General features: G+C 33.6%; 2 protein-coding genes across 5 annotated transcripts in view; one reads left to right on the top strand and one right to left on the bottom strand.

The window, feature by feature from the left end:
• The window catches only part of LOC123262279 (coiled-coil domain-containing protein AGAP005037-like), a 338,268-nt gene that overhangs the window by 110,908 nt on the left and 199,824 nt on the right, over positions 1–27,536 (bottom strand). The gene's annotated exons all lie outside the window — the stretch shown is intronic.
• LOC123262280 lies at positions 23–3,754 on the top strand. Of its 4 annotated transcripts, none has more exons than XM_044724468.1 (5): positions 23–974; positions 1,344–1,932; positions 2,025–2,308; positions 2,917–3,123; positions 3,188–3,754. In XM_044724468.1, the coding sequence occupies exons 2-5, from the start codon at positions 1,437–1,439 to the stop codon at positions 3,203–3,205; spliced, it is 1,005 nt and encodes a 334-aa protein (XP_044580403.1). In that variant the 5' UTR covers positions 23–974; positions 1,344–1,436; the 3' UTR covers positions 3,206–3,754. The 4 variants fall into 4 exon arrangements, with proteins under 4 accessions (XP_044580403.1, XP_044580402.1, XP_044580400.1 ...); XM_044724467.1 differs by having other exon boundaries at positions 2,917–3,456; positions 3,528–3,754; XM_044724465.1 differs by having other exon boundaries at positions 2,917–3,754.

The following is a 27,536-nucleotide window of genomic DNA, read 5'->3' as shown; positions in this document are numbered from 1 at the left end:
CTTTGATTAACAACCCCCCTTACTCCCCTTGTTTCATTTTTCGACATCAATCCACAGTACTACATCTCATGAGATTACTCTCTCATTTTCTCAATAATTGCGTCGCTTAATACAAAGCCAACCGATTGAACATAACCTCAAAACAATATTATTAATTATTAGTATCGTATTATATAGCGCCACGATGTTTTTATTCATCTATCACCATTTCTAAAAAAAAAAAGACCCCTAGTTCGACCTTCACTTTCGGTATTTCTTACATTCCATTGTTCTACAAATAGAGAGGTTATGTTTTTTAGATAACTGTAGCATCTTTCTTCATTGTTAATTGTGGATCGAGCGTCGCTTTTAATCTCAGTATTCGTGTTGTGAGTTGTGTGTCTAATTTCTAGTGTTGTTAACACTTTTATTACAACCTGACTCTCTTTATTTGTTGTGATTTTTGATTACGTAAATATAATTGAATAATATCAAAGAACTGTATCAATATGACAACCGAAAAAATTAATTTGATTGGTGTTCCAATAGCTAAAATTAATGGTCGTAAACTTCCCACTATAAAAGAAGTTTTATTATTATTTTTTTATCATCACAAAGTTCTTCATCTAAAAGTCAATGAAAGTGCAAAAAAACTGCAAATATAGTTCAAGATTGTTGGAAAAATTTACAAATTTTAACCTCCGGGCTTCGAAATACGATTAACAAAATACTTGAGTTTTTCAAAAAATGGCAATTATTGCAGTGCAATAAGAAAAGAATAAAATCACAAGCTCAAAAACAAAAAGAAGTGAGTTTTGAACAAAAAATTCAACAGTTATTTAATATCGCTGGAAAAAACGGTCTAAGAAGTTTGAATGGAGAGATCAACAACTTTTCGGCTCAGAAACTATTGAATCAACCAAAAATTTCTGATAACTCCAGTTCACCAGAAACTTCGAGAAAATATGTTGAAATTATGGAAACCGATGAGATAGGTAGATATTTGGTATTTACAATAATACTTGATTTAATAAAATTAATAACTGAAAAAATAATTGCAATTTATTCTGTTCCCGTAACCATATACAGAAAAAAAAATTCTTGACTAGAAGGTAAATTATCTTGGCTCAAGAAAATATTAAGGAAGATTAAAAATTTCTTTAATGAAGTCAAAGTTTCTTGACCCCAGAAAATTTCTTTTTGCTCCAAAATAACTTTTGTCTTCCTTAAAATTTTCTTGGTGCAAGAAGTTTTTTTTCTGTGTAATTTTTATGCTCAGCATAACTAATTGATAACTAAATATTATGTAATCTTGTTATACTTTGATCACATTTTCTTGTAAATAATATCAAAATACTTTTCAGAAATAGATTTGGTTAATGATAATAATAATAATGAAATTACACCTAGTCAAGAGTTACTAACATCGTCGCAGTCAACTATCAGTCAAATTTCAAATGTTTCCGATTTTGAAACAGAATTGTTGTCTGAAAAAAAAAATACCAAAAATAAACATTATCACTCCAAATTTAGCAGCTGCGCTTGATCGTGCAAATGTTAGCAACAGAAATGCTACATATATTTTGGCAGCTACCTTACAGAGCGTTGGAATAGATCTTCGGAATGTTAATTTAAGCTATAAAACTATCCAACGAAATCGTATACTTCTTCGAAAAGAAATAGCTGAAGGGTTAAAAAAAGACTTAAAGTTCAATGATAATTACGTAGTTCATTGGGATGGTAAATTGTTAAGCGATATTGTTGGCGCAGATGTTGTAGATAGACTCCCAATTCTTCTGACATCGTCTGGCGCTGAACAATTATTAGGCATTCAAAAAATTGGAGCAGGAACTGGAATTGAGCAAGCTTCAGCAGTAAACTCAACTTTGAAGCATTGGGGTGTCAGTGATTATGTCAAAGCGGTGTGCTTTGATACTGCATATACAAATACAGGTAAATCAATACTATTAACAAAGTATTTAGAATTGAGAGATTTTATTTTTCATGTTTGTTTTTAATTCATTAATGATTCTATTATTAAATAGGCATTCATCGTGGCGCTGGCGTAGAACTAGAGAATCTTTTAGGGCGAAAGCTCATTTGGTTGCCATGTCGTCATCACGTCATTGAACTACTCATTAAAGGTGTTTTTGAAGTATACTGGCCAACGCAAAATGGCCCAAATGTTTCAATTTTTGGTAGATTCAAAAATAATTGGAACAAGATAGATAAATCAAAATACAGTGCAGGAATTAATGATCCTATTGTTGCTAAAGTACTATCAGAGAAAAAAGACGAAACATTGGATTTTATTGAAAGTTATTCGCTGGTATGTTTTAGTTACATAATATCATTCACAAAAGCACTCAAAACAACTTTCTTTTTCACTATACACTGAGAGAAAAAATTTTTTTAAGAAAATGCAAATAATTGAAAGAAGTTTTCTACATTTGGAAAAAACAATTCTGAATGAAAATTCTCAAGTTATCTATCTAAAATTGTATTTTTGTTTTTTTATTTTTTTAATCAGTTAAACTATTTTCCAACAAAAAAGTTACTGTGCGAAAAATTTTGATTTCTTCTGCAAAGAAATGAAATTGTTGAAAATTTCCAACATATCAATGTCTTGTCACTAGAATGCCCATATTTTTCAAAAGAAATTTTTCCTTTCGGTAAATTTAAAAAAATTGTGTAATGGAAAAATTTAAACCTTAAATTAATAGTAATTTCCTGGTGTCGATCGAATACAATTCATTTTAAACATAGACAAAAATATACGTGATTATCTTTAACTCGTAATTTATGTTAAATTTAAATTGATCGAATTTTTGACTTTGTTTTAATTGCACTCTTGTTCTTTTAGTATTCAAAAACGATTTTTAATTATTAATTCTAGATTAAGAAAATCAGTTTTTCATTCGTACTCATTTGTTGCAGAAATATCTTCCGAGGAATGATTACCGAGAATTTTTAGAGTTATCGTCAATTTTTTTAGGAGTTATTCCAAAAGATAATTTCACCTTTAAACATCCAGGAGCGATGAGTCATGCTCGTTGGATGTCGAAGGTAATTTATTGCCTGAAAATATATATTTTTAGGGGAGAATTTAAGCTGACCCCTCATGAATTAACTAGTATTCGCCAAGTATGTATTTTCATAATTGTCATTTATATAAAAGCTTGGTTCACTTCACCTTCTGCTATCTTAGCTGCAAATAATGACTTAATTTTGATGCAACAATTGATACTCTATGATAAAATTAATTCATCTGTATCAAAAGGAGCTTTAAAAAAAATGAGCGATCATTTGTGGTATTTAAGTGACAAATTAGCCATAATTTCTCTATTTGACGATGCTGTAGATCCGGAAGTAAAGAAAAAAATGGTAAAAAATTTGAAAAATCGGAACCCTATAAAAACTAAAGCCAGAAAATATGAATTTGACTACAAAAACTTACATGAATTTTTACACAAAGATGTAAGTGACTTCATTTCAACAGAATCGTTAACAATTTTAAAAGACTTTGACTTGCCACATGAATTTTTAAGTGAAGAAGTCGACAAGTGGTCCAGCATCGATAGTTTTCAGGAATGTCAACAATTTTTTAGTAAATTGGCTGTTGTCAATGATGTCGCGGAACGTGGTGTAGCGCTAATTGAAGATTACAATCAATGCCTTACTAAAGACGAAGAACAGCTCCAATATTTATTACTAGTTATTAGTGAGTATCGGAAAAAATTCCCTAATTGCAATAAAAGTACGTTAATTGAATGATTATTCCGTCTTTTTAATTGTTAAATATAATTATAGATGTACTAAAGTTTTATATTGTTTTCCTTATAGAATATAAATGATTAAAATACATACAATGATATTTTTTGTGCTATAAAATTTTTTTATGAATGATACAGTCGATGCTCTCTGTATTGGACCTCTCTGTATTTTAACCGCTCTCCGTGTTTGACCACATTTTTCCTCTGTATTTGACGAATTTACACAGCTCTTATGGACGAGTCAAGTACAGAGAATGGTCCTGGACGGGCAAATCAAATACAGAGAGCGTTGACTGTAATTTGATTTTGTTTCTTATTGAATGTGTACTATATCATTGATGATTAATTTCTGCTAAGCATTCGTATTAAGCGACGCAATTATTGAGAAAATGAGAGAGTAATCTCATGAGAAGTAGTACTGTGGATTGATGTCGAAAAATGAAACATGGGGAGTAAGGGGAGGTTGTTAATCAAAATAATACTAAAATAGTTAGCTTACTATTGTCCATTGCCTGTCGAATATCGTCAGTGAGCCTCAACAACGCTGTTTGTGTACTGTGATATTTCCTGAATCCCGATTGAAAAGGATCAAATAGCTCATTTTCTTCCAGATACGTTGTCACCTGATTAGCAATAATTCTTTCAAAGACTTTAGCTAAATGAGACAAATTAGCAATCGGCCGAGTGTCTGACGGAGATCTTGGTGGTGTTATTTTATTCAAGGGTATGATGTAGATAATATTCCAAATATCAGGAAAAATACCAGTGTCGAGAGATCTATTAAATAGGTCTGTGAGAAAGAGTGAGATTTGCGGAATATGATCTCTCAACCATCTCAGATCGAGACCGTCAGGGCTTTTTCCTTTTGACTTGGATAGTGTGAGGTGCAAAGCTTTGGTGACATCGACTATGTCAATCTTAGTCCAATGAAATAAGCATTCAACTTCCTTTGTATGGTTTATTGGTAAAATATCAATGAAATTTGTGTCACATGGCGGATGTTTTCTAACTATATTAGCATAATATTCATTCAGTTCACAAGCATCGAAGAAATTTAGTGGTGATGAAGGATTCGATTTTATTAATCCAAGGTGCTTAAGTTTGCTCCAGGCAGTTGAATTATGAGGTAAATTTGAGAGAGCAGTTTTTAAATATTCTTCACGAACATGATTCAACTGAGTTTTCAATTCTTTTCTTTTCAATCTGAAAAGAGTAAGTAAATTTGGATCCTTGTTTCTTCTAGCTTTTTTGTAGATTTTATCACGCTCCTGACACTTGATTTTTAACTCTTTAGTAAACCAAGGGTTATTCAGACGAGTAACCCTTTTAGTAAGTATTGGTGCATATAAATCCAAAGAAAGTAGAATCTCAGCTTTGAAGGTATTCAGTAACTCATTTGGATCAGAGCTTTCAAGGATAGAGCGATCGATTTTTAAAGAATTCATAAGTGAGGTTGATAAAGCTTGATGATCACAATGTTTTAAATTTCTGTAGGCGATTAACTTCGGTGATGGTCTTAAATTATCCAGCTTGTATTGGCAGAGTAAGTAATCATGGCCGTCAATAAATGGAGACTCAGATTTCATAAACGAGGATAACTTAGTTTCATTGTCTAGTAAAATAACATCCAACCAAGAATCACAGTTGTTTTGTGAAAAGTAGCACCGTAAGGTACACAGTACAATGATGACTCCGCAATGAAATTCTTTAGATGATTTGCAGTATAGCTATCTTCTAACAAATTACAATTTAAATCGCCAGCTATAATAATATTGTTATAATTTGAAGCAAGTCTAGAATAAATATCAAAGAATTCATCGAGAAAGAGTCCTTTTGGTCTTCGGTAGATGCAAGACAGTAGAAGGTGAGATCCTGTCATTAAAGTAACATCGACAATGAGAAACTCCGGTTGATTTAAATGATCAGAAGTTGAGATATGTAGTACTTTAGCTTTTAGAGATTTATGTATGAGACAAGCCACACCACCGCCTTGAATATAACGATCAATATCAACATGCTTCAGGATTCGGTCTCTACGAATTATAAAATAATCATTCAGTGATAAAATATCATAATCCAATGTAGGTTTTAACCAGGTTTCCACAAGGATAATAATGTCAGGCTTTATATTCTTAATCAATTCAAAGAACTGAGCAATGTGACCAATAACACTATTTACATTTAAACTTAATACATTTAATGACGATGGAATATTATTTACAGAGATATTAGTCGAATCAGTTGGACATCAATCAAGCCTGGAAAGATCAGCTTCACAATTAATCACAAATCTTTCAGAGTTTTCATCTTTTTTCATATAAATTTTTCCATTTCTAGACCAAGCAAACTTGTATTTTTTATTCTTCGCCTTCTCCTTAGTTTTCAGTAACAGTCGGTGAGTCTCTGGAAGCAAGAATTCGTTCACGTAGATGGATCCTTGGAACGCCGCATCAACGTAGGTGGGAAAAACTTTTTTCACCAGAAGACCTCCCGCTTTACGTTTCTTGTCAATGATAAAGTCACGAACTGTAGTCGATATCAGAGAAACAATGTAGGAGCTTGTGATAGGTTTGTCTTGATTCTGCGGTTGCCTGTTCTTATTTTGAAATTTACGAGAGCTCAAGACACTATTCACTAACTTCGGCAACTCTAGACTATTTAAAACCGCAGTTGTAATGTCTTCTGGTGTTGAGCCTTTCACCACTGATTCAGGAATACCTGAAATAACTAATTCAGTAGTGCCACCAGCAGTTTGCGAAGAAGTAGATGGAACAGGAGCAAAGTTTTCCAAGTTACACAGCCTTTCATTGACTAAATCCATGTCAGCTTCCCTAGTTTTTCTCACTTCCTTGAGATCAGAGCTAATCTGACAAATTGACTCAGCATTTGTTTTAACATTAACATTTAATTCTGCTAAGTTGACAGTAGTAGCATTTTGCGAGTCTTGGACTACACGCAGTTTTTCACTTAAGTCCTCAAGTTTCTGATTCGTTGAAATTTCTGAGTGACAAAATTTCTCCATTAATAGAGTCATTTTTTCATCAAGTGATTTTTTGGACCAATCTACTGGTAAGTGTGACATTGTTGGTGGAGTGACAGGTGATGAAAAAACTGAATCAGTACTTTGGCGTAGCGGAGAAATTGGTGTTCTTGGAGACTTAAGTGACGAGGTTGACCCGCGTACTGTGAAAGTACGCTCAAGTGGAGAAGAGTTCGCAGATTTGAAACTAGAGACCGAGGAGGTGTTTGAGCTAGTAGATTTTAGTGAAGCAAGTCTTGTTTTTGCATTGATACTGTCCAAGAGATAGTTTAGCTGTTTCCTGCAGCAATCAGTTGATGGCTTGTTTTTTATATAATCACGAGCGCAACCAGGATGAAAATGTTGTTGACAAGTATTACAGACAACAGATGACTTGACAGGTCTCTTGCATTTAAAACATATGTCAGACACTAATGGCATACCAAATAACAACGCAATATAACCGTAAAATGTCTAGAGAATTTTAACGCCAAGTATAAATTGTTGGTCAGATACTGGACAGATAATCAATTTAAGGTATCAATTTTAGCATCAATACTATTGTAATAACACACACTATATGTCTTTACTTTTCTGATGACTACACTGTTGGTTCTTACAGTCTTTTCGATTGTAAGTTACCAACACAGTAGTTAGCAAAATGATGTTATCGTGTAAGCATCAAGTGATTGTTAGCATCAATTGACGTTGTTTAAGCTATCCACCCACAATTTCACAACACTGGAAACCTAACCTCTTCAGAGTTGACAGATTTTGATATTAATTTTTCGACAATCCACAAGATATAATTTATAAAATTTATATTTCAGCTTATAGATTACGATTTTATGCACGTAATGATTCTGAAACAGAAAATGCCCGGAGGCAAAATACAGCAGAATTTAATTCCGAAAGTGGAGCGAAAAATTGAATATGTTTATGTACTTACAGAGAGAGAGAGAGAGTGGGGAAAGCAGAGTGAAGAAAGAACTACAACGACAAGACCACGAAGATTCATTGTGACCGAACAGTCTCACTGGACGCATCGCAAATTTTTGTAAGAACACAGAGCACAGGTAATTATTTTATTTCGCTCACCTTTAAGTGGAACGAAGCGATAAAAACTCAATTAATTTACTGCTTGCTAGGCCGCCTGCCAGCTTGCGTAAATTAATTCTAAATTGTAATAATTTCTAATGCTGATTTGCGGTTACAGGCTTGAGAAAATACCCAGAGCACGAGTGACGGTGACCAGAGTTTTGCCGCCAAGCAGATCGATTTGAGGAGATATTCGCCGAGGATTTATCCGAGGAGAAATTTACACCAGCCTGGACAGAAGGAGTCGCAGCTCTTCGAGGGAGTGCACGAGTATTTAGAATATAAAAACGAAAAACTCCAGGTACAAATATCATGTCTGATTTTAATTCTCGGGTCTGTGGCGTCAGCCAGGCAACACGTCGGCTGAAGATCACCGCCATTTCGCGTTCGGTCACAATCGCTAGTCAATAAATTATTTAATTAAATTTAATATTAAAATTAGAGAAAATTATAAGACAATTAATTAATAATACCAGGACAGGTTTCGGGTTATTAATTAATTTGTTAGGGAAATAATTTGTCTTGGTCATTACTAATTTTACACGTAGGCCTGTCGGGGTTAATAATACTAGACATTAGTTCGGGTTATTAATTCCAGATTCTTACGCCATGTGTAAAATTTAATTAATGAAAATATTTGAATAATAATCTGGCTTAAGCCAATAGAAATAGAATTGAGTAAACCGCTAAATTAGAATTATTTGAGACAAAAATTTATTCCAAACTAAAATTATTTTAATAAACTATTTGGCGCATTATTTAATATTTGTCATAATTTAAATAAATCTAGAGTCAGGAAATAATCATTAAAATCAATATAATTGTTAATTTAAATTACTTAATCGAAGTAGAAAATAAAACTTGTAAAAATCCGTCAGAAAAAAAAAAATTACACTAAAAACTTGCGACATAGACGCAAAACGCTGAGTAGAGGACATTCAAGGTCGAAACAAAATGTCTCCGTTCGTTTGAAATAAAATAAACTCAAGTAAAATGAAATATTAAGTTTTAAGAAACACATAATAAAATACAATAGAATAATCTTTTGTCAAATTTCACTTTTGCGTTGGAAAATAAATTTATTAAAATTTACTGCTGATTACTGGATTAAATAAAATAGGTCGGAATAAAATAATTTGGATTAAATTAAATAATATAAAAGATTTAAGTTTACTCGATTATAGGAATTTATTTAATTTTGTTAAAATAAAGATTAAAATTTATTTAGTAATTTCTCGGACATAATGAATGGATTTAATCCTCGATGAATTGGAATTTTAATTTGGATAATTATTGTTGTAGAAATTGAAGATACGGCAGTAATTTAGATAATAGGAATTTGTAATTTATAATTAGGAAAATGAATAAGAATTTTAGAAATATTAATTAGGAAAATAATATTTTGGAAATTATTTATAAATTGGGATTCCAGCGTTATTATTATTGTTATTATTGGAATTGGAATAAAGTGTGTTTGTGTGTGAGTAAAGGGGCTATCCTGCTTCGGGGTAGTTCTCTTAGAGTAGCGTGAAGTTTGGGGAACAGCGTGCGCTGTGTGGACAACGTGTGCAGTCACGTCCGGATCCAGCTCAGTGGCGTGAGAGTCCGTGAGACCGCGCGAACTAAGTTAGAGTAGCGTTAGAGGTCCAGGGGACGACGCGAAATAGATAGAGTACCGTGAGAGTCCAGTAGGCATCGGGTACTGCAGCCACGTGAGGGTCTAGCTGTACAGCGTGAAATATACTGTATGAGAGTGAGTGTGAGTGTGATTTGTTATCCACGAAATTTTATATGTTGTCATCTTGGCCATTATTTCAACTGTAAAAGGGAGAGGAAAATAAATAATTTTTGTTAAACGAATTTCTGTGTCTAAATTTTAGTTTCCTTTCAGCAATCTCTCACGACCCTGACCTAATACTCTATTTTCTGGTCCAGTTTCTGGATACTGAGTCCAAAAATCCAGTGGCGCCCTTAAGAGTAAAAGGGGCGACCAAGGGAAACATAACATTCCGTTTCACTCGAACAAAAAGTGAAGATGGACCATCTTTGGGCTAGAATAAAATCTACTAGTCATTTGACCTAATATGGCATAAAAACTTTAACTAATAAACTATTTAGATGTTTATCACATTTGAAGTATTTTACATAATAACGTAACCTTCTGTATATTTTGATTAAATTTTTGTTGCTTTTTTATGAATTCATGTGTTATTTTGTATTCATTGTGAGTAAAAAATCATAATAATTTTAAAAAAGTTCTTAGCGTATGGAAATATAATGGTAATAAATAGAAAAAATGAATCTAAAAAACAATATGAGTTAGTATTTATCAATTTCTTACATTTTCCGGTATATAAATAGCTGTAAATTCATTAAATATTAGTCGGATAACTTTTTTTTTATGAGTCAGTCCTTTTTTTCTTCCTACTTTTGGCGGTTTGCTCGAAAAATTAAAAGAAAATATATTTGTTATTATACTCGCTCCAGAAGTTCAACTTTTGAGCGCTGGGTGGCGTCCGTAAAGGGACTCTTTTATAGAGACTCTACCATATCGTCTTTTTTTCACGCCCTAAGCCGTGAAGTTTTCCTGGTTAAAAATACTGATTGAAAAGAATTGAGAAGCGGTCACTCCATGCAAACTGTATATCTATATATACAAACAAAAGAATTGAAATTATTGAAAAGAATTCGAATTTCATCATTTTTAATTCTTTTCAATCAATATTTTTAAACAGGGTTTATCCCCTCCTTTTTTTTATAAACTTTTCGTGCACACCCAGACAAAATTGAGAGAGATTGTGAAAAAAAAGTCACATTCTAGCGTACCGACCGATAATTTTTGGTCTTAGCTACTATTGAGTGGTGCTAATTATTTCTCTGCTGGCAGTTTATTACGAAGCGGACCTAATGTTAATAAAATAACAACAACGCCATAAATAAATACTAATGAAAAGTTATTTACATTTTCTTGACGTGAACAAGATTTTAAGATTAATAGAAAGATAATTAATATAAAATTAATTTTTTTTGCCATTGTGAAACTTCATAAAATTTAAATATGTCATTATTTGCCTCCTATCCCTTTAGGGAAAAACCCGGGTAAAAAAGATTATGTGCAATTATATATAATTATTAATAATTCATATATACCCGTGAAAAAATATTCTGATCAGGCTTGATATGAGCTGATAAGGCTATATAAAAATTTTTGATATGTTCATATCTGGCCTGATATGATCTGATATGTCCATATTTAATTTTTGATATGTCCTGATATGGCCTGATATGAAAATTGGCCATATCAGGCCTGATCAGGCCTTATCAATTTGATATGTCTATATCAGACTTGATATAGCTTGATATGCTCATATGTAATTTTACATTATTTTTTAATAGGTCCTGATATGCCCTGATATAACCTTATAAAGTTATATATACTTTGATAAACTTGAAAAAAAAATTCCTGATCAGGGTTGATATAACTTGATATGGATTCATATGGTCTGATATACTCATACCCTTACCAGCACATAAGTAGTCTTATGTACTCATATAAAGGCATACCCGAATAAAAAAAACTATTTATCATTATATATGATTCATATCTAATTATATAGAAACATATGTAATTCATTTATAATTATATAGATATATATATAATTCATATAAAATTATATATGAATCATATAGAATTCTATATAATTTTTTTTACTCCAGTGAGTATTTTGTGATTACCATAAAACATTCTCTTTTTCTATCTAAGAGTCTGTTACTCCAATGATTAACAATCTTTTAATATATAGTATTTTTTTGGATGAAATAATAGGAATTAAAAAAAAAATTTAATTTCACAAAAATTATTAGTTTTGTCAAGTTCAAAAATTGTTAGCCAAGCCCTCCAGCAATATATAGTTCCATATACTAAACAAATAATTCCATTAAAATTTAAGCTTTCAATTCTCATTTTATCTCGATTATTTTTTTAATTTCAAAGAAATTATAAATTTTAAAGCAACGAAGTACCTGAACAATATATCGTAGAATCATTTTTGCGATTTCATGTATACATAGATAATTTTATAAATCTACATATAGATACCATTATTATATATAAATATTGACAGTTAATAATTAATCAATTAGATGAAAAATTTTGTTCACTACGAATTGATCATGTATACGATTCGCATTACTTGTAGTTATAATAAACTTTATTCTCCAAGTAAGTCTCTTAGGTAAATGGGTAGTGAATTAGTCTTTCAAGCGGTAGGTCCCCGGTTCGATTCCCACTCGCACCGATTTTTTTTCCTTTGGAAATAATTATATATAATTATACCTAATTATACATAATTATATAGGGCCATTTTTCATTTATAATTATGTAATATAATGATATATAATTTTTTTTACCGGGGCGGGTGCATAGTCTGATATACTTATATCAAGGCATATATAGTCTGATATGGCCAATTTCCATATCAGGCCTGATATGGACGGTTTATATCAGGCCTGATATAGTCTGATCAGAAAATTTTTTCACGGGTAAATATATATGATTCATATATAATTATAACTCATATATTGTTCGAAAGATCATACTTGTAGTAACGTCCCAGTACGCTTATTATTCACCAACTTCAGATCATTTACTTAAATTAAAAAAATGAAGCTCACTCTCGTCACCTCGATACTCACCTGTTCATTACGTGCGCTTAGAAACCAGACGTCACTCATAAACAACGAAGTTTTTTATTAAATAAATTATTTAATTTTTCAATTTTCAAATTTATTTGTTCATTATGAGTAAACGACAAAACGAAGAGTCTATTGAGAAAATGCAAATTTATGCGGAAAAACTCAAGAAATATCAGAAACTGTTAGATGAAGCTAAGATGTTATCTAGTGATAAAGATTCGGATATTGATATAAATTCTGAAAAAGGTAATTATTAATAAATTAATGAGTAGTCAAATTAAATATTTTCTATATACTTGGGCAATTATTCAAATTGTACCTCTTGATTCAGTCGTTTGATTAGAATCAATTATACTCACGTCTCGTTCTCGATGATTGACTACTTGTAGTACTGTTTAAGTACGAAGATAACTACACACTTTTAGAGATTCAAAAGAAAACTATTTGGCGCGCCTTCCGCCATATTTACGAATGCGCTCTGGTTACTTCATATTGTTTTTGTGTAGATAACTGCATACATCAAGAGTATTTTGTTCATCAAAAATAATTAATAAAAATACATTCAAGTATAAAAAATTCATCATGTCGAAGTCGAAGAAGAGGTCTCATTCACGATCTCCGACAAGAGAGCGTTCCAAGAGGGAGAAAACTGATCATAAATTGACAGCCATGCAACAACAAATAGATAACCTATCAAATGTCAGCACTGATTTTTTAAAAGCACAACAACAAGTTAAAAATACTGTTGTTTCAGCTACTGAAGGTAAGCTGATTATATAAAATAAAAATAAAATAAAATAAAAATGGATGAATCTTCTACACGAAGGATCATCCGGGTAGTTCCATACGAACGACGTCCAGTTCCATACGAACATTAGATATCATTGCAAAATTGTATGATATATTCCATACGAATGTCATTATACACTAATTTTTTAGTTTATTTTTCAATAAGAAAGAAACTAAAATAAATTAAAAGCGACAGTTATGTATTGATACATATACAAACATATATTGTAGGTTAGCTCCACACGAGTGAAACCACAAAAATAAATAAATGAATAACCTCGTTATACAATAGGAATTAATATTTCACAAAATATTATTAAGAAATTCTCTCTCTTCACAGTTGCTACTCAACCAGAGGATCCAGGTGCACCTGATCTATCAAAAAATGTGTCGCCAAAGCCTGTTGAGGTTATACAGATCACAGAGTCTGATGAATCACAGAAAGAGAATCGTGAGCCAGAGGATAAAGCAGAGGACCTAGATCCCGAGCTTCTTGAAATTCTTGGTGAACAACTACCTGATTCTGGGGAAAAAATAAAAATTAATCAGGGTATCACCAAGTGGTAGAAGAATTGGATGTCTAAAGGACTATCTGAGGAAGCAAAAAAGGAGGTAGTCAAAACATACCCCCAAAACTTCGAGTTTGCGACCGATCCTCCGAAGGTTAACTTGGAGATATTACGACACATGACTGATATTGCTAAAAAACGCGATCAGCATTTTGCTGAAACACAAGGTTGTGTTGGTAAAGCATTGTTGTCATTGGCTTCAGCGTTCTCGTTAATTACAGAAGACCCCGAAGGAGACATCGATCAGACAAAATTATTAAAATATCTTTGGGATTCAGGAAAATTGTTGTCTGATATATATTTTCAACAGTAAACGGCGAGAAGATCTTTTATCACGCCAATTTTGGATAAAGATCTGAAAACAACATTGGACGCAAGTGTCCCCAATGAGTGGTTATATGGAGATAAACTATCTGACCAAGTAAAAGAGGTTAAATCTATTGTGAAAGAGGCAGCTTCACTAAAACAGCCGGAAAAATCTGTGGCAAAGAAATCGCAAAGTAAAAATACGCCTCATGGAAATTTCCGGGGCCCACCTGTAAATTACAGAGAGGTGGGCAACTTCAGTCAAAGGAGACAGTTCAAGAATGTCCGATACAGGTCGAAATCCTCAACAACGAGTCCGTCACCGAGGTCATCGAGGGAGAAGTATCAAACCCCGAACAAGAAATAAAGGTAAAACCTGTAGCGGGCAGGCTAAAAGATTTTATTAAAAAGTGGGAGGAAATAACTAATGATTCCTTCATCATTAATTGTATCAAGGGATATAGAATTCCTTTTGCTAAGTGCCCGACTCAAATAAAGGTATCACCAGAACCAGGTTGGTCTGGTGCTGAAAAATTCGCTATAGCAAGGGAAATTAATAATCTTTTGCTGAAAGGGGCAATTGAGGAATGCTCAGAAGCTTCGGGGCAGTTTATTTCCACTTACTTTTTGGTTCCGAAACCCGATGGGTCAAGTCGCTTTATTATTAATCTCAAAAAGTTAAATAATTGGATTAATACCATGCACTTTAAAATGGAAGATCTAAGATCTGCCAGAAACTTAGTTTCAGATGGCATCTTTAAGTGTACAATAGATTTGGAAGATGCATACTTATTGGTCCCAGTCTGTGAAAGCTCCAGAAAATTCTTGCGTTTCCAGTTCAACGGGAAACTATTCCAATTTAAATGTCTACCATTTGAACTTTGTACGAGCCCTTACATTTTTACTAGAATAATGAAGCCAATCATGAATAAACTGAGATTGTTAGGTTTTTTATCTATAATATACTTAGATGATATTCTCTGCATTGGCTATTCTCACGAATCCTGTGCAATGAATGTAAAGCAAACTATTAAGCTACTAGAGGAGTTAGGTTTCATCATCAATAAACGTAAGAGTTCAATAGTACCCAGTAATAGATGCAAACATTTAGGTTTTGTTTTAGATTCCAACCGAATGTCAGTCAAACTTACTAATAAAAGAAAAGACAATGTCATTCAATTGTTAAATAGCTTCGAATTAAATAAAAAGTATAAAATTAGAAGAATTGCTCACCTAATCGTTATATTGATATCGTGTTGCCCGGGAGTTGCGTATAGCAATATCTATTGCAAACGTCTTGAAAGATATAAATGGTTAGCTTTGCTTGTAAATAACAATGATTTCGAGGCAAGTATGACATTAAATAATATGATGTGGGAAGACCTTCTTTGGTGGAAAAAGAACACCTTAATACGCTTAAGCCCGATCAGATTACACAAATATAGTGTAATTTTAACTTCCGACGCATCCAGGACAGGCTGGGGCGCTGAAAAAAATGGCGTCATAACTCATGGTTTTTAGAACCAAAACGATCAGAAACACCATATTAATTATCTGGAGCTTCTAGCGGCCTTTTTTGCCCTGAGATGCTTTGTTTCTAACGAGCTTAAATGCAAAGTCCTCATTCGCATCGACAATACAACTGCGATAGCGTGTATAAATAAAGGAGGTATTATAAAGTATCCAAAGCTGAGTGCATTAGCAAGAAAAATATAACAGTGGTGCGAGAGCAGAAAAATCTGGTTAGTCGCGTCATACATTCCATCGAAACAAAACGTAGACGCAGACAACGCTTCTAGAGTTAAAAATCTGGATTCTGAGTGGGAACTATCTGAAACAACATATAGAAAAATAATAAAATCTTTTGGCGTGCCTAGCATCGACTTGTTTGCTTCGAGAATTAATACCAAGTGTAAACGTTTCTGTTCGCGATTTCCTGATCCAGATGCAGCATTCATAGACTCATTTGCGATCTCGTGGTCGAATGAAAGATTTTATGCCTTACCACCTTTTTCACTAATTCTCCCAGCTTTGCGTAAAATAATTAATGACGAAGGATTTGGTATCATGGTGGTCCTTTTATGGCCTTCTCAACCGTGGTGCCCACTATTTACCTCCTTACTTTGTGAGTCATCAATAATTTTTAAACCTTATTCATTATTATTATTATCTCCTTGCAGGAAGCAGTCGCACCCGTTAGCTCACAATCTTTCATTAGTGGCAGGCATCTTGTCAGGCAAGCCTTCCTCCATAGAGGATCAACAGAAGAGTCTGTAGACATCATCCTGGACTACTTGCCGCAAGCTACCATGAAATAATACGAAAGTTGTTTAAAAGAATGGTGGTGCTTTGCCACTGATAAAAATATAAATATCAATATTTTTGAGCCTAGTAACACGGATATAATCGAATTTTCAACACAAAAATTCAGGACTGGAGCTAAATATGGCACGTTAAATTTCGCTCGAGCCGCAATCTCACTAATTATTAAGAATGATTTAGCCAAAGACCCATTATTATCCAGGTTTTTGCGAGGATGCTTTAAAAGAAGGCCTTTAAACATAGGATAATGAGCAGGTAGTAACACACATTGAAACATACATTCCGGATTAAAAAAATTTAAAACTAAAGGATCTGGCAGAAATTCTTGCGACGTTGCTTATGTTAATCACCACTCATAGACTACAAACATTATCATTGATTAACATTGATAATATTATAAAATCAGATCTGGGTCTAAAAATCAAAATTCCTGATCTTATAAAAACATCCAAACCGGGGAAAGAGCAGCCCGTATTGTCTATCCCCTTTTTTAACCAAGACAAAAAGATATGTATAGCAACGATTCTTCTACTTTACCTTGAGAAAACCAAAGATCTCAGGCTTAACACAAAAATGTTATTTATATCAACGGTAAAACCGCATGGACCAGCCAGTGCACAAATAATAGGTCACTGGGTAAAAGCGCTTCTTGGTAAAGCTGGGGTAGATGTGAGCTTTTTCACTGCGTACAGCGCAAAACATGCGGCAGTATCCAAAGCATTCAATAATGGAGTTAATATTGACACCATTAGAACTGCTGGTTGGTCTTCAAGGTCATTAACTTTTGCACGTTTCTACAACCGTCAAGTCACAGACTCTGACGATACCTTTGCTTGCTCAATCTTAAATAAAAAGTAAATTAATAAGTTGTATTTTTGCAAAAATAAATATTCAAACGGATAATGAAAAGTGTTATTTCTGTCTCTAAACCTCTACAAGTAGTTAATCATCGAGAACGAGACGATCGGAATTATACGAAACATCTCGTTCGAAGATGATTACGATTCTCCCTTCTTCTGTCCCTACTGAAAAAACCCTTAGTATACATCTTCTAACAACAGAAATAACAAAAAATAAATATAAATTAAGCTCTAAAATATGAAGTAACTAGAGCGCATTCGTAAATATGGCGGAAGACGCACCAAATAGTTTTCTTTTGAATCTCTAAAAGTGTGTAGTTATCTTCGTACTTAAACAGTACTACAAGTAGTCAATCATCTTCGAACGAGACGTTTCATATAATTCCGATCGAACTTCGCCCGCCTTCGGCGAGATCGTTTGATCGGCGAATTAAACTTTAAATTAAAGTTTTTAATGAATATGCAATTTAATTGCAATAAATGACTAGGTTATGATGCAAATTATGGAGAAATTCTGTTTATTTTTTCTTTTGCATCAGAAGCTAATCTTTATGATAGTTTCTATAACCTAGATCTTCTGCTTTTGCAGGCTCGAAGAATGATGATCTGGAGACTGAGATATCTGATGGTGACAATTGCTCACAATCGACATCAAAAGAGCCTCAAGAGACGTCCGGTGACTCAGGTCAACCAACAAAGCTTAGCGAAAAAGCTTCGGAGCTGCTTGGTGTTTCCAAGCGTCAATTAAAAGATCAATCTTTTAATTTTCATCCCGAGTTAGTTGCTTGTTGGAATGAGATTTTGGAATCTGGTCTGGACTCAAAGGTCAAGAAGGTTTTTGAGGAAAATTACTCAGACAAGGGAAATTGTTCGTTGAAGGCACCAGAATTAAATCCGGAGCTAATTCCTCTCCTGCACAAGACGGCCCGGAGTAAAAACAAACATTTGGCGTCAAACCAGGATCTCCGCGGGCGTGGGTTAGTTGCGCTTGGGAAATCTCTCTGCGCAATTTTCAATGATGACAATGAGCCTATTGAAAAAGATGTATTGCTGGAATGGTTATGTGACTCCAGTCAAATTATTTGTGAGTTGATGTTTCAACTCACAAAAACCAGGAAATATCAAGTTTATTCCTACGTCGATGAAAAACGGAAGTCTGTTTCGGTTGATTCAAAGACTGATAAATTTCTTTTTGGAGAAGATCTTGGGAAACGTATTAAGGCAGCTACGATGGTCGAAAAAGTTGGGTTATCCTTGAAATCTACGCCTGATAAAGTAAACACTGCGAAGTCTCGTCAGTATTTAAACTGGAAGAGCTCAACTGTGACTCCGGGAGGCCAGTAGCAGTCGAGCTACAACCCGAAGGCCCCCAACAAGTTTTCCCGGTCCAATCGAACATTAGTTCCACATACACCAGTTCGTTTGTCAACCAGGTCCCAAACTCGTCAGAATCAGCAGAACAACGTACCGAACAAGTTTAGGTTAGATTCTCGGGCAATGACCTTAGAACTAACGCAGAAAAAGAGAGAGCATATTTTAGAACTGATTAAAAAATTTAAAGTACCCGGGAAAAAATGATCAGATATGAACAGGCATGAGTCTTTAGATCTGATCAGATATGAAAAATGACCGGGTCTGATCAGACCTGGCCAGGCATGTTCATGTCTGATCAGATCTGTTCATGTCTGACTCGATCAGGTCCATAAAAGAAAAAAAAAAGATTAGTGCCGACGGGGATTCGAACCATGCACGTAGCGCTCTTCAGACTTTACCTGTTGACCCAATGACTTATCTTAACTCTACTGTACCTTTCAAACTACTTTAAGTAATTTAAATTTTATACATGATTTATCCTTATAGTTAACGGAGTTCTATGCTTAATTTATTAATTATTAATAATTAATTATACACAGTAAAAAATTTCGCATCATTGCGTCAAAAAATTTTGTGTTAAAAATTTTTATGTTAAATATTTAACACTTTTTTGTGTTGATTTAACAGAATAAATGTTAAAGTTACACATAAAAGTGTTAAATATTTAACACAAAAATTTTTAACACTAAGATTTTTGACGCAATGACGCAAAATTTTTTACTGTATATATTAGAGTGATTTATTTGGGACGGCTATGTATTTTCTTCGTTCCATGAACATATGGTTCTATGTAAAGCAAAAAAAAAATTTCTTCAAGATTTATTCCGTAATTATAATTTTATTGTTTTCTTTTAAAATTGAAGTTTTTTTTTAATTAAAACGTATAGGAAATGAAGAATTATTTGTGTGTTCTACAATTTAGCAGCCTTTGACACTACTGCAATGGACCAAGGCTCAGCTTAAGATAATAACAGACACCTTGAAAGGACTTATTGCCTATCGATATCAACTGATATATTTTGGTATTTTGACGCTATCAAACTGAAACTTTTAGTAAATAATCTTATGATGTAAGTTGTATATTTAAAATTTATAAGGGGATAGAAACTGATACGTCATACGGAACAAATTAATTTTAAAAATAGAACTGCAGTCTATAGTTCGATAAAATTTTTCTTCTAGACTTAAAATATCATTTAAGAGGGCAAATCATGCATGAACAGATCTTGTCAGCTGATATACGGAGTTTTAATCCTTATTTATTTTAGGCTAGATCAGACATGGACAGGTCTGATCAGGTCTGAGCGTATTTAACGCTTCAGACATGAACAGGCATGGACAGGTCTGATCAAGTCTGAGCATATTTAATGCTTCAGACATGAACAGACATGAACAGGCTTGATCAGATCTGATCAGGTCTAAGCGTATTTAATGCTTCAGACATGAACAGGCTTGATCAGGTCTGATCAGGTCTGAGCGTATTTAACACTTCAGACATGAACAGGCATGGATAGGTCTGATCAGGTCTGAGCGTATTTAACGGTTCAGACATGAACAGGCATGGACAGGTCTGATCAGGCCTAATTTCAGGCCTGGTCATACATGAACAGGCCTGATCAGGTCGGATTTCACCCCTGATCAGATATGAACAGGTCTGATCAGTCCTGATCATTTTTTCCCGGGTATTGAACTCTTGTGTAATACGTGATTTTGCTTGTTTTGTGGGCAATATTACAGCAGCCTACCGTATTGTCCTACCGTATTTTATAGTTGGTTCCATTAGAAAATATTTGAACAAGAGAAATATTTATCTTTGCTCAGGTCTCATGAAAATTACGACACGATTATGCCTTTAAATCAATGCTTAAAGGAAGAATTTCTTTGGTGGGAAAATAATATTTGCATAATAAAAAATCCAATTCGTGAGTCTAATTATCAATTGACAATTTTTTCCGATGCTTCTTTGACCGGTTGGGGTGCTTCGTGTAATGACAATGTTATATTTGGACAATGGACTTTAGAAGAAAAGTCCCTGCATATTAATTGTTTAGAATTAATCGCTGCTTTTAATGGATTAAAGTCTTTTGCGAATACTTTATCGAACTGTGAAATTCTTTTAAAGATCGATAATTCTACTGCCATTGCGTATTTTAATAAAATGGGTGGTATTAAGTACAAAAATTTAAAAAATATTACGCGTGAAATATGGTCATGGTGTGAAGAGCGCAGTCTTTGGTTATTTGCTACATATATTTCTTCTCAGGAGAATGTTGTTACTGATGCAGTCTTAAGGTGTAATAATTTTAACACGGAGTGGGAAATAGCTCCTTGGGCTTTTAAACAAATTCCGTCGGTTTTTGGGCAGCCTCAGGTTGATTTGTTTGCGTCGGTTGAAAATAAAAAATGTAATTATTATTGTTCTTGGCACAGAGATCCTCAAGCGTTCTGCATCGATGCATTCACTATTAAGTAGGATACTTTTTATTTTTATGCATTCCCTCCATTTTCTTTAGTCTTAAAAACTCTTAAGAAAATTCAAACCGACCAAGCTTGTGGTATTATTGTGGTTCCAGAGTGGAGTACTCAACCCTGGTATCCTCTTTGCCTATCCTTGTTGGAGGAACCTCCGATTATTTTTCATCATTCTGATAAATTATTGCTTGATCCTTACAGAAGGATAAGTCATCCACTAGCCGAGAAATTAACGCTGTTGGCAGGGAAATTATCTGGGAGTCTTTTAAAAGTCGTGGCATAAAAGAAGATTCGATTAAATTATTAATGTCTTCAATCACTCCATCAACTGAGAAACAATATAAGAAACCAATTAGAGGGTGGGATTCTTTTTGTAAGAAAAATAAATATAATATTTTTAGTCCAAATGAGCAAGAGCTCATGGAATGGTTGGTTGAGAAATTCAACAAGGGTTTATCATATAGTTCTTTAAATGTATATCGATCGGCGTTATCATTTTTATGCGGGGATTTTATCGATAAAAGTCCTCTGATTTGCTAGTTACTTAAAGGCGCTTCTAAAATTAGGCCGTCTAAACCCAAATACGACCGTATTTATAGTCTAGATCCAGTTCTTAAGAAATTAGAAAGCATGTATCTTTTAGATGATTTAAGTTTGCAACAATTAACAATTAAATTTATAATAATTTTAGCTCTGATTACAGCTTATCGAAAACAGACTTTTAGTTTGATTAAACTTAATAATATAAAAAAGACCAGTAATGATTATGAAATTGAAATTTCTGATGCAATAAAGACTTCTAGACCAGGAGTTTGTCAGCCGTTATTAATTTTGCCTAAATTTGTTGAAAATCCAAAATTGTGTGCTGTGTTAGTTTTGGAAAAATATTTAAATGTTACAAATATGATAGTTACAACAAATTCCTTGTTTATTACGACAAAAAGACCTTATCGCGATGCATCCAAGGACATGATAAGCCGTTGGATTAAAACTTTTTTGGGAGAATGTGGCATTGGTCCTGAATATGCACCTCATAGTGTCAGGCATGCGGCCTCTTCAACAGCCTTAGTTAAGAGTGTTGATGTAGGTGTGATTAAGAAATTGGCAGGCTCCCTGGCGGTTTCGGCGAAACGGTGAAAGCACGGTTAATTTACGGTCGTTTCACAGTATAAGATTTGTTTTTATTGAGCGATTTGTCAGTCAGCATCGGATACCATTGTGAAAGACGTCTACTATAAATTTATCAAATATATACGGTGATTTCATGATGCAAACATTAGTTATGCACCTCCAAGTAATAGAGAAGTGAGTAATAAACGTCTGTTTTAAGACAATTGATGTACCGACTGTGAGTGCAGAAAAGATGAATGTACGCAAGTGAATCTACGACATTATGACCGATACTTTACGTTAGAAATGAAAACGTTAAAATATGAAACATAAGTTCTTGTTTCAATATTTTCTAAATAACGTGTAAAAATGGCATCTATTGTGGTTCCGTATTTAGTTGTCGACATGTTAGGATTATTATTTAATTGCGGACTGAATTTTTCATATAAAAAGTTAATTAATGGTGTCGAATCGTCAGATGCAAAGTTTACGTTAAAATCACCACCTAAAAGAAGAGGTATTTTATCATAATCTGTATTAGTAAGAGCAGCACCTCCATGGCTATATGCAAGTAATTGTTGATGAAGAAAAGAAATAATATTGTTAAGCTTTTGATTGACAGATATATACACTGCAGCGAAGATAATTTTTTTTCCATCAAGAGATTGACATTCAGCAATACAAATATCACCAGTTACTGTTGCTCCCAATTGCTGTGATGATGATTGCATTGCTGTCATATGAATATTTGGCGTGACAATATTACACGTATTATTATTTTCGTTAGAGTAAATTCCTACTCCTCCTGCTCGAATATTTGGTCGTTTAAATTTTACTATACAGTTTAAATTAGGTAAACTTATATCTCCAGAGTCATTTAACCAAGTTTCAGATAGAAGTACGATGTTTGAAGCCTGTATAACAGAATTCGTTAGATCCTGAGAATGACTTCGAAGACTTTGACAGTTAAGAGTGTATACAGTTAATCCATTATTTTGGCGTATGAAATTGAGAATTTGCTTATCTATTGTTTCCAAACAGTTCATTGAAAGTCTTCGGAATTCATTTTGTAAATGAATCATTGTCGTTGATGGTCTTCTTCCATGATAAAAAGTCAAATCATTACCACTTGTAGTAATGAATAATCCTTCGATATTAGTAACTCGTGATAAAGCAACGTATACTAATGATTGAGAATGTTTCTTATCATATTCGTAGACAATTTCAGAGTATGTGCTTCCTTGAGACTTGTGTATTGTCGTCGCACAAGCACAAACTAATGGCAGATGTAACCTTTTAACATTAATCGTTTTGTTATTATTTAGTGGTATTGTCGACGATCTTCTTCCGATTGGTACAGCTGTTTTACTAATATTATTAGCCGCAACATGACCAGTAACTTTTTTTCTAATTTTTTCACCAGTTTTCGGCGAATCGGGAAACTCAAGCCATGCAAAAGTTATCTCTCCTGGATCATCTCGTTCAATGCATGCTAATTTTCCGACAGCGCCATTAGCTAAACCATCTGAGACATCAATATTTGTTGTTATCATATAAAAAATACCTTGTACAAATACTGTTTTACATGGTAAACCTCCAGTGTCAATAATTGACATTTTGTGCAATTTCCGTCGTACAAAAGCTTGTTGTTCTGTTGATGTGCATCCAGTATAAATGTCTTGAGCTATAGAAATATGTTTTTCTGAAGATTCATCTAAAATTTTTTTATTGTAAGTTTCGACAGCGTGGTTTGTGTTGTATAAACGTATTCCACGGGGACATTATGTGTTGGCTTCGTCGACAGTAAAGAATCGCGATTGTATTAGTTCCAATTCATGACTTTCTAGTTGTTCACCGTTACCAATTTTGGTTAAAATTGATGAAAATAGTTGATTAGCTTGCCTCATTACTTCCACTAAAGCGTAAAATTTAAGACTTCTCCACAGAATTGGACTAACAATTGTTTGTTTTTGCTGTTTATAAATCGGCGTAGCTCTGAATGGCGGTAATTGACGCAAATCACCAATTAAAATCATGTCCAATCTTCCAAAATTAGTGTCGAAGTTTCCCGTAATTTGTTTTAAGCGTGAATCAATGTGTCCAAGTAATTCAGCACTAATCATGCTTATTTCATCAATAATTATAACTTTTACAAATTTAAAGAGTGCTCGATACTGATGAGCTACTTCAATGCTTAAGAGAAGTAACTTTGAAAGAGTAATCTTGAATGCTGTATGCACCGTGGTACCATCAATTGCTACAGCGGCTTTACCAGTCGAAGCACATGCAATGTATGCATTGTATAAACCATCAGTATTTGTAAAACGATTATAAATATCCATGATAAGCCGGATAACAAATGTTTTGCCACAACCAGCTGGGCCAGTCAAGAAAATTTGAAGAGGACTTTTATTTGAAGATAATAGATGTGATATTACATGTTGTAACAGTTCAATTTGTTTGCTGTTTGACATTCTCATCAATTTACAAAAGTCTGCATTTGACATCAAATTTTCTTTTTTCTTGGCAATGGGTCCAAGTTTGTTCAGTACAGCCAAACGAATGTCAGCATTGATATCTGAATTCGCATTTTGAAACAAATGTTGATATGGATCAGATTCAGCGCATCTGGTCGCTGCATCTTCAACATCATCATTTGCAAGATTAATATCATTACGACACAAATTGCGACAAATTTAAATCGTCTTTTGAATGTCAAGATTTGATTCAAATTCTCGTCGACGATTTAAAATCAAATCCTCGTTTTCATCATATATTTGGATGAATTTCAATTCCGACAGAATTTCTGCATCTTCGTTGCGGAAAGGAAAGTGTAAGGACACCATTTCTCTTTTATATTCGTTTAAATCTTGTGCCATATCAAAGTTACGATAGCGAATAATACGTTGTTTATTTCTCTTTAAATAAGTTCCGTTGCTCTGAACAGTATATTTTGCAACAAACTGAGCGAGTATGACATTTTCCAAGTCTTGATGTCACTTTTCATATTTGTCGAATCAATCATCACGCCAAATATCAGTTGAATCATCTCCAACACCTATTGCGTCTAATTCTTTTTGAGTTTTTCGGATTCTCTGCCGATCAGTAGGCCACATTGTGGGAATAGTGGTTACAACAGTGGAACATTTGGACATTGGCTCTCGTAAAAGATACCAAGCAGCTTCTTGACGTCATCTCTACACTATTTAACATATTGACTCTGATTGTTCGAGTAACTTCAACATTATCAAATTCTGGATGTTCATTCATAATTTAGATAATGAGACGTTGAAGATGGCTCACTCCTCTGTTGGTTTTATTGACGTACTCGGCGACGTAAGCGGCACAAGAATACTCTTCCGTAATAAATTGAATATCCATGTTAGACTTCACAATATTGAAAAGAAATGGATTAAATGGATTGTGCCATTTCTCATGTGGCTGGCGTTTTAAAAATACTCTGGGTCTATTGATTCCAGCTCACAATATATTATGATAGTGGTCATCTGAATGTATATCGTTGTCTTCATAAAATGCATCCATATCGAGATAGTCTTTATTTTCAAGATTTAATCCTATACTCTTGTAATGATTAGAATAATGTTGAAAATCCGGTTCTTCTTTCTGCATAGGTAATAATATAATGGTTCTTTGACAAGGCATAAAAGGAGCCTCGAACCTGCACTTTTGTGGTCTATTGGCAACAATTTCTTTAAAACACGTAAATGTGTGCTTGTGGATCTGAAGTTTCATGTTACCTGATGCTTCTTCAGATGAGACTGAAATTAAGTAATCAATTAATGCTATAGCATCAATTTTGTTATTATTTAGAGCATCCACCGGAGCGTTATTCAACCATAGTAACATGTGAGCGTGTGGACTTCCGCGGTGTTGGAATTCAATCCTCTTGAAGTAATCTACAACGTAATATTTCTCAAAAGGACTAAATTTTTTTGATTGCAAAATAGCAACCAAAACATTCACTAACTTGTTAAAGTGAATCGCGCAAGTTACATCATCCTCATTAATTAAAGTCGTTTTCTCCAGATAATGCAAGTTTTCGGCAGCTTCTATCATAATGTCGACTCCACAATGTTTTAATTTGTACAATTTTTGAATTAAGTCCGTCCAGCCGATTTCATTAGCACTAATTGTCAAAAAAATTGTTGGTTTACCAAGTTGCCTAATCATAGCAAAAAGGTCTTTTTTACGATTAGACCAATACCATGTCGAGTTTGGAATTGATCGTAGAAAAGCAAGGTTGGTTTCGATACAGTTATTAATATATTGTTCGTCCTCAATTTGTTGTCGAGTGACTGCTGTATTTTTACCAACATGTTTAAATGCAATAGTAGGAGAATCACGAACTCTTAATCGCATAATTTTCATTGCAACATATAAAAGATGATACGGTGTTACAGCTCGACGATCAGATCTTCGTAATTAACTTGAAGCTATTGTGAATGGTGTTGCCTTAACTCCTTCTCTGAAGCTCCGAAATTGACCCAAGTAAATAGATGGGAATGAAAGCTCTTCCGCATGTTCATCGAATAACAAACTCCGTGGAGTATTTTGTTCTTCTGGTGCAATACGTAAGTATTGATCCTCATTCCATAACAGTGTATGTTGTTGAGCAGTTAAACTCTCTTCAATGGGTATGTGTTCACTTATATCTTCTAGAGGAACGTTAGTTGGGATTGAGTCGTTTTCGAAAAATGATTGATTCAATGTTATTTCATACATTGTATAAAGTGGAGATTTTAACAAAAATTGTAACCAAGCTTTTATAGTACGCTTGTTAATCATACCGTGTAAATAACTGGATCTATGAATTTTTTTTCGTTTAATATGAACATTAATACAGTAATCGTCATCAACGTTTCTTGGTAGACTTTTCATCATTGTATCAACGCATACTGGAACATTAATAAACTTGTCCTAAAATTCCGTACTGACCATTCACATGCCTTAAACGTCGAATCTGCATAAAAGGAAGACAAGGTGAAATGAGTCTTTCAGATAAAATATCCAATGGTGGTAAATGATCGGGGATTTGTGGATATTTAAACCCGTTATACACTGACATCATTAGAATTTTATCTTTATTCAATGATGTAAAGCACGTAGTGCATAAAGCAATCTTCTCTATAGATGTAAGAGGAAGAATTGT

The sequence above is a fragment of the Cotesia glomerata genome, linkage group LG3 (genome assembly GCF_020080835.1).
Source record: "Cotesia glomerata isolate CgM1 linkage group LG3, MPM_Cglom_v2.3, whole genome shotgun sequence".
In the NCBI taxonomy this organism is placed as follows: domain Eukaryota; kingdom Metazoa; phylum Arthropoda; class Insecta; order Hymenoptera; family Braconidae; genus Cotesia; species Cotesia glomerata.
Note: the sequence above shows the minus strand (reverse complement) of the source record. Positions and strands in the feature narration are given on the sequence as shown.